An 8,222-nucleotide genomic window follows, 5' to 3' on the forward strand; every position below is an offset into this window, starting at 1 on the left:
GAGAGGTGGCCGCGCTTCCCACCTCCGCCTGAGCCGCCCGGCGGTAAAAGGCGAACGCAAGGGCCCCCGTGTTGCCCTGACCTGACAGGTTTTCAGCGCCGATTAAAGACCCCCCCCTGAGTCGGAGACTCCATCTCCAAACTCCCCATTCCACCCTCCCCACCCCCCAACCGCGTCAGTAAGAGCGACTCAAACAACTTAACACGTTAGACCACCGGGCAGAAATTACACCCTTTCTCCCTCCCGCCCCCCGAAGCGTCGTACCGAGCCTCTGATCCTGCATGAAAACACAAGGGTTACTGATCACACAGTTTAAGGTAGATTTCATATTTATTTAAATATTTATCAAGTACTCAAAAATGTATTACACTTGAGCATACAAAATGAATCCAGTTTCTAATCAGGATGATTGAAATCCTTGTATTAGATTTTTAACATTTAGTTTTTTGTGTGTGTTCACTGTACTGTCGAAATGGTTTGTCTCTATAGCTGAGCTTGCTCAGGGTGGGCTGAGATGGTGAGGAGGGAGGAAAAAGAAGGTTATGTTAAGAAAACATTAGGGTTTGGAGTAACTGTCATGCAAACCAACTTGTCTTTGTCAGACTAAAAATCTCTGTATAATATTCCAGTCTTAAAGGGTTTTTTAAAGTGAGCCTTTGTCTTGTGCTGGTTGGGAGCACCAGAATTGGAGTTAAAAAAAACCCTTTCCTATGTTTATCTTCTTCTTCTTTCTACTTTTCCCTAAGAAATCGCCCACATTTCTAGCTTTCACCACCCTCTCCCCTGTAAATTAAAAAAGGAAGAAAAGAGGGAGTGAAGTGAAGGAAGTCGACAGACAGTAAGGAACACTATTCGTGCAATTTCATAGCAATATCCCCAAAACCTATTTCTCCTGCAGCATTTTTAAATCGTTTTGACAGCAGACACTGATAAATAATGGTCATACTTGACTTGTTAAGCAAAAAGCGTCCCTTTTATCTGGAGCTTATACTTAAAGTACAGGTCACTTCAACAATCTCAACAACGAGGCTTTGGTATACAGCACTTTCTTTTTATTTTTATTTTTTTTTTAATAATAGAACTCAGCAAAAAGACTGAGTTCCTAGTTCTTTAGATGTCTTAACGTTATGTCAAGTCATGCCTAGAGTAATATTACTTTTAAGGGTAAGGGATGGGGGCAGGGAACAAGAAAATTTCTAACGTTATCGATTGAAAGCTAAGGCATCCAACTAGCCCTGATAAAGTTGTTGAAACGGAAATTTACAAGCTGGTCGTTAATACTTGCAATAAAATATCACACTTCTTTTATTCACTAACGACCTGCTTTGCATGCAATATTTTATTTCAGGTATTTTAGCTGCTAACTTGTAAATATTTAAAAGAGGGAACTTTGTTCATTATTTAATATTAATATTATTATTATTATTATCCTTTTCTCTATTCCAAACGCTTATTTAGTGAGATAGTCCTGAAGATATAATAATTCTACATATGGCGCTTTAATTTCACATAATATTTAAGAAAAAAAAAAGACAATAACCACATAGAATTAGACATATAATTCAAAGACCACGGTACAATCTTTTCTTTTTTTTTCTTTTTTTTTCTTTTTTTCTTTTACTTCAGCAAACAAAAAAATAGTCAAATGACATGAAAAGTGGCAAGTCTTCCGATAATAAATAATAAATTACTTTATAACTTTGTAATGTAAGAGCAAACAAAAATGATTTTTTTTCTTTTTCCTTTTACTTTTTTTTTTACTTTTTTAATCTAGAGAAAGAGAAAGAGAAAGAGAAAGAGAAAGAGAAAGAGAAAGAGAAAGAGAAAGAGAAAGAGAAAGAGAAAGAGAGAAGAACAGTCGTTTTAACCAATAACTATACACATCTTTGGGGGAGGGGAAGGTTCTTGGACGGACACATTTCAAACACAATCCCGAGACGCTTTGTGGCAAAATAGAGGTATACCTTGTTGCAATGCTTTTATAAATCGGTTTTTAAAGAGGAATTCAAAAACCTATTTTTAATCGCTTCAGACTTGATAGAAGGTGGATCTCAACCAAAGAAAATCAAAACCCCGCTACAGTACATGCTAGAAGAGACCCAGGAAACAACCCCTTGTTAAGAGTCAACTAAAAACAACATTGCAAACCAATGCAGCTCCACCTTCCTGCAATGAATCTTTCATCAATGCAGGGATAAATAGTCTCTTTCCTGATGACGGAAAACCTACTGGAGCTCCTTTTGGCAAGGCAATCACCAATATAGAAACAGCACCATTCAGATTGGGAGGGACTAGATAGAACGTCCCTCTACCTTGGTTTCTCCCCAAGATGTGCAGTCAAATGAAATTTTTTTTCCACTTTTTTTTTTTTTTTGAGATCCACGAGTACAAATCCTTTACGTTTTGAAAACGTCTTTTTGCTCCTTCTCTGATCATTGAATAGCGTAGGGTTTGTTTGTTGTGGTTTTTTTAGTATTTATTCGAGTAAGATCCCATGATTGTCTTCACAGTGTTGCTACCATATTACCTTGTCTTTTCAAACATGACTCCGTTCATTTCATGGAGCGGTTCCTTGCTAGGTTCATTACAGGGTTGTTAAACACTTTATCCCCCTAAATTTCGGAGTCACAACGTGATCACTATCCCACTCTCTCCAACAGGGCTGAGGGTAGGGGCAGAAACAACAACAACAGAAATCTGGATGAATGTTCCTCATGCCTCAATAGGACTGGCTACCATGCTGTTGGGCGTATCTGGGAGCTGAGAGGACATTGATGCTACTTCACTTCCAGTAGAATTGGAACCGGGTCCTCCTTCTGAAAAATTAACCTGCCCAAAAAAAAAAAAAAAAAAAAAAAAAAAAAAAAAAAAAAAAAAGGGTTTTTTACTGTAACAATCAAAGAAAAGTAGCAGGCAAAGGCAAGGAAGAACACAAAAATAAATGCACAGGCATGCAGCTGAATGGCCTGATACATTTCCACGGGAGGCTGCGTCACTGTTTGTTGCTTTCTTTAGCTTCCTCATTGACTTCACAGGAATCTTCTTCAGGCCTTCGGCCAATCATCAAAAAAAAACCACAGGAGGTTAAAAAAAAAAATTTTTTTAAAAGACTAAAAAATCAAGCAACTAATCAAAAAAACTTAATAACGAGGCCTTCTTCCCTGTTTTACAAGAACGGCAATCCAAACAGGATATTCTAGTCAATTAAGAGTGCATGTGTTTTTTGACACGAAACTGCAAGGTTACTCTTTTCCCCTTTTGTGCACATACTAAAATAAACCTGGAAGGAGAATCCAGGAACAGAAGGCATTTGAAATAAGCCATCCTCTTTCGTTTGTGATTTGAAGCGAGTGCTATCGCTTTTTAACGAGAGTCAGTTTGATAAAAAAGGTCACACTTCTCCATCCTAATGTGCTCCACGGCTCCCGTTAGTTTAGGAGCAGCGTTGGGTAAAGGCGTGATTTGAAGGGTGGAGCTTTGCTAATCCAAAAGCATTTCTTTGGCACCTATTTAGCTGGCCGATCCTGCGATTAAGGCCTTTCCCAGATTAGAGACGTGCCTTGAACTGTCAAGGAACTGTTTGTTCCATCCACAGTTCTTTAACTCTTTTCAGTATCAGACATTATGTCCAATATATCTCAATATTCAACTGTCTGTCTAATGATCTGTCTACCTAGGTGCATGTGTGTACTTGGGCTATCCATCTTCCATTCTGCCTATGCCCTTTCCTTTTCTTTTCTTTCCTTTTTTACCCCATACAATATCTCAGTGCATCAAAGGTTTTTAAAATCTTCTATTGTATTAAGGCAGAATAAGTAAGGCAGCCAAAGGAGATCTTTGTGTGTGTGTGTGTGTGTGTGTGTGTGTGTGTGTGTTTGTCTGCCTGACAGCCTGATTAAAGCAGGAAAAACTGTAGTTGCTCTAGAGGTAAGATGATGCAAACAGCCCTGCTGCTGTACTGCAGCTTCCCAGGCAAGCACAGTGTGCCAGGGGAGGGAAGCACGCCACAGCCTGCCACTGGGCAAAAGAAAAGTGATCCTGCAAGAGAGCGTGCTACTAAACTGAAAAGTTCTGAAAACAATTCTAGACATGGCTACAAACCTCCATCTTCCACCACTTCATGTAAAAAAAAAAATGCCTAACAGATAAAAGAAGGGTCTATATGTTAGGTTTTCAACCTTAAGCATTATTTTGAATCTCTGAAAAACCATAAAAACATACTTTATTATTTTAAAGATCTGGTTTTAACAAATTTAGGCCAGGAAATTGAGTTAAAGCTGAACTTCTGTCTTTAATTCACCTTGTTGGGCCTAAGTATTGTAGATGATATGATCCTATATGAACTGCCAAATGACGTAGGCATAAGGAAGTGAGTTAAGAACAGAATTTATTTCAAAAGTTCTGGGTTTTTTTCTAGTTTAAGGCCATTTTTTATATCATTGGAATTTCTCACATGAATACATACTAACAATTCCCTGTCCAAAACACAACACATACTGTAAGCTATACATGTGTATGTATTTGTGTGTATATATGTCTGTACGGATAGATGAAGTTATATCTAGAGGTACATGCTCAAAACAAGGACTTAAAAAAATTAATTAAGCTATTAATGTTTAAGTGAAAAAACAAGGGCATGGGCTGACATTATAATCATATATTTAAAATCCACCCTGTTGCATAAAGGCAAAACTAGCTCGAAGGTTGAAGGCGTGAATTTTAGAAACTGCTTTCACAAATGTAAATACAATTAAATAACATGCAAAAAATGCTTTAGTTGACTGGATAGAGATGCTTTCAGTTTTCAGAAGTGTGCAAGCTGAGTTAGTCTCAGAGCTGGGTCGGGCCTTATCTAGCTGCCATGCAACTCAGCAAGAGCTCTGCTGTGCACTAAGGTAGATTTTGCACGGAGTCCTATTAAATAAGTTTACTTCACCACATTTACAGAGTGCCATCACTTCCGCCTTGCAATTTCAGAAAAACCCAGCTAGTCCGAGTTGCTCACCTCTTTGAGGGCATCCAACACCTTTAGAGAATCCCCCATTGCTCTGCCCCGGGTACAGCCTGGTCTGCCCCGGCTGGGAACCGACACTTACTAGTTGCTGAAAAGCAGGTTGGTCTATGTCACTCTGCAATGCGAAGTCACTCAGTACTTTCCAGGGCGGCTGGTAACTTTGCACTTCCACCGGGTTCGCCTGTAAACCGCCGTCGTGTCTCTCCGGACTAGCAGCCACCATTGGAGTTCCTGTCATCCCCTGGATATTCTGTAAACAGCCCAGCAAAAGATGTTAATGAGCTTTGCTAACTTTATTGTATATAAGCGCTGAGTCAATAAACTGCTTTCTATCTTATCTATACTGTCGCTCGTATTTGCTTTGTTAATCTGCTGTGAATGTCTTACTCTATTCTACTCTAGGTCAGTCTATTTCTACCCGCTGCATTTATCACGGTGGAAGTTTACTTTCTTTCCCTTTAATCCTCCTATTTCTCTCAAGGCATATCCCCTCCGTCTCAAGCTTTCTTAAACACAAGGTCTCTGTATCTTGGCTGCCGATGCACGGCTCGGCACAAGAAACGGTTAATCATGCTGCCTTTCTATGTCGCATCCAGGCTGGGTTTGTTCTGCGTGACCTTAACTGGATCGTATATCCACTGCACGGCAAACCGGGGGTACGTCAGTACTGCGCTCTTTCAAAAAAAAAAAAAAAAAAAAAGGAAAGAAAGAAAGAAAAAAAGAAAAAAGAGAAAAAAGAAAAAAAGAAAAAAAAAGATAAAAAGAAAAAAAGAAACCCCAGCCCTCCCAGTACGCCCCGTGGTACAGGCACTGTGTACAAAATAACTCCAAGCCTCGACGAATAGATTGTTCAGGCGAGTTATTACATCGTGTTTTATTGCATTCCAACAGGGTAAAATGAAACTCCTTAAATTCCACTTAACTAGGCAGCCTTATGAATTAATAGTCATTCTCAGGTCAGTCAATATACACAGGGAGAATAACAGACTCTTCTTCAAGTGGACTAACAACAGGGAAAAAAGAAAAAAATAAGTTGGCTTAAAATGGAGTCAGACGTTTGCTCTGCTGAATCCAGCACTTTCCGCTTGTTCGCATCACGCATGCATATGCATGCAGACAAAAATTCAAAAATTTCTGTGCGAGAACTATATATATTTTAAGTAACCTGTAAACACGATGGTCATTCAAAAAACTTTGCATTGCATTTGTCTTTTCTACAAGTGCACTGACGAACACACACACACACACTTTTAGTACATAAAGTGCAAAGAAAATACATAAAATTTCCCTTTTACTCATGTGTTTTACTTCTGGCTTTACTCCTGTGTAAAACCATTGAAGAGGGCGAAAGTGTCATTTTCCCCTCAAGGAGTCCTTTGCATTTGCAATATAAACATTACACAAGGCTGGGCTTATTACATCCCATAAGCTCTGCAGGTCGCAATTCACACTGCAGAGAAGTTAGTCTAATCCACTGTGTATCCTTAGCCCCACAAAAAGACGTGTTCCCAGGAGCAGCCTATATCGGCTTCTCGCTGTGGTCTGTTTTAATTGCACTGACAGCAGAAACAAACGGATAATGGCTAAAAGGTATCATTTTCTTTGTTTTAAGGGAGCTCCCACAAAATCAGAAGTGTCAAACTGACCCCAGAGCCTGGCCAGGCTGGACATAGCCCAGGCGTTTCTCCGTGGGAAGAAAGGCAGCGCACGGTCAGAGGCTGAAGCCACTTACAGTTTTGTCATTGGGTTGCTGCTGCTGAAGTTGCTTCATCATAATGCTCCTTTTTTTGTCCTTGCACCGCTTGTTTTGAAACCAAACCCGGATGACCCTCGGACTGAGGCCAGTCATTTCTACCAGTTGCTCTTTCATGAGGGCATCAGGTCTGGGGTTGGCAGCGTAGCAGGTCCTCAAGGTGTGAAGCTGTTTTTCATTAAGGACAGTCCGGACTCGGGTGGTCTTCTCGGGCTGCTTGTGGACGTGGGGTCGCAGAGCTGGCTGTCTGGCAGAGATAGGTTCTGCTGTAAGGGAAAGGGAAGGGATGAACAGGATCCCCATGAGTAGGATGCAGGGAGTCTGCAGAGGCTATGAATCTAAGCTGGTGGGACGGGGGGAGGTGGGGAGTGGGGGTGATGAACCCTCTTTCAAAGGCCATTCAAGCAGTCAGATCTATCGGAGCTCCTGCAGCCTCCTCTGCTTTATGCGCTGGTGGAGTGGCAGGGGCGACATTTCTGACTCCACAGATAATTAATTTGCAAAAACAAACCACCCCCTAAACCCCCTAATGACAGAATCTTGAGCCTGTGTGAGACTTGACAGGGGAGGGAGAACTCGCTAAGGTGTGTGTGTATGAGCTCGGAAAGGAGGGGGAGGGTTTTTTATGTTTGTTTCCTGACAAATCACCAAAATAGATTTTTGGCCCGAAAATTAATGCAAGAATACTTCTTAAATTAATCATAATTCGGGTCTGCTTCTTGTATACTGAATCTATCTCAGTTTAGCCAGAGGCCGCGATAACGTGCAGCAGCTCCTAGAAGTTTGATGCTTCCAAAGCAAAGCAAAACCACCCAGATCTGCTGCACCTTGACCATGGGGGAAAAATCCTGTGAGAGTCCGCTATCCCAGAGCTCGGAAGGCGGAGGTCTAACTTAGAAAGTGGAGCTGCTAGCTGAATTCATGTCGACTTTTGATGAACACTTAAAACTGTGAAAGTTTCCACAATTCTTTAATAGGGAAACAAGGCTAGCAACTCGTGGAAACCGCCAAGAAATGCAAACCTATGAGTAGCATCACATTAAGACCTAAAAGTATTCGTGTGATTCTGCTATTCTTCTGTGTATCGTGTAGTTGTAGCTGTCTAGATGTAATTTGACTCAGTCAAGGGAAAATTAAAAACACTTTTTTTTTTTTTCTCTAATACTCTGGTTAGCTAATATTTAGAAGTGCTCGCTTTTGTATGGTCAGGTTCTGGCTTTTTTTGTTTACAACAATAAATCAGCAAAAGCGATTAAGACAATACGAAAGCTTTAAATCTTAGTAGTATTGTATCTACCAACACAATATGCCTTTCGGAGACATGTACGCACACTACAGGGAGCATGCACAATCTCTTTAAAATTCTGCCACGATCAGAGACAGGATTTTTTTTTTTCTCTCTATATAGAGATATGTTACCTGAAAGCGTCTCAGAAACGGGAAACGAGCCCATTT

At 40.4% G+C, this 8,222-nt stretch overlaps 1 protein-coding gene across 1 annotated transcript; it reads right to left on the bottom strand.

Annotated features, from left to right (window-relative positions):
• Nucleotides 1–1,816: 1,816 nt before the first annotated feature.
• Nucleotides 1,817–7,070, bottom strand: ISL1 (ISL LIM homeobox 1). Its single transcript, XM_010165195.1, has 3 exons — nucleotides 6,747–7,070; nucleotides 5,097–5,264; nucleotides 1,817–2,829 (listed from the first exon to the last, which is right to left on the bottom strand). Exons 1-3 carry the CDS (start codon nucleotides 7,068–7,070, stop codon nucleotides 2,713–2,715), a joined length of 609 nt encoding a protein of 202 aa, XP_010163497.1. The 3' UTR covers nucleotides 1,817–2,712.
• Between the last annotated feature and the right edge of the window lie 1,152 nt (nucleotides 7,071–8,222).

Source organism: Antrostomus carolinensis, unplaced genomic scaffold (genome assembly GCF_000700745.2).
Source record: "Antrostomus carolinensis isolate BGI_N321 unplaced genomic scaffold, ASM70074v2 scaffold44473, whole genome shotgun sequence".
NCBI classification, from domain to species: Eukaryota; Metazoa; Chordata; class Aves; order Caprimulgiformes; family Caprimulgidae; genus Antrostomus; species Antrostomus carolinensis.

Bases quoted from the DNA above. Each gene is read 5' to 3' on its own strand.
- ISL1 (XM_010165195.1), bottom strand. From the start codon at position 7,070: ATGGGGATCCTGTTCATCCCTTCCCTTTCCCTTACAGCAGAACCTATC. The intron at 5,265-6,746 runs GTAAGTGGCTTC...GGCTGTTTACAG, and splicing joins AGCAACCCAATGACAAAACT to AATATCCAGGGGATGACAGG. The intron at 2,830-5,096 runs GTAAGTGTCGGT...TTTTTTGGGCAG, and splicing joins AACCTGCTTTTCAGCAACTA to GTTAATTTTTCAGAAGGAGG.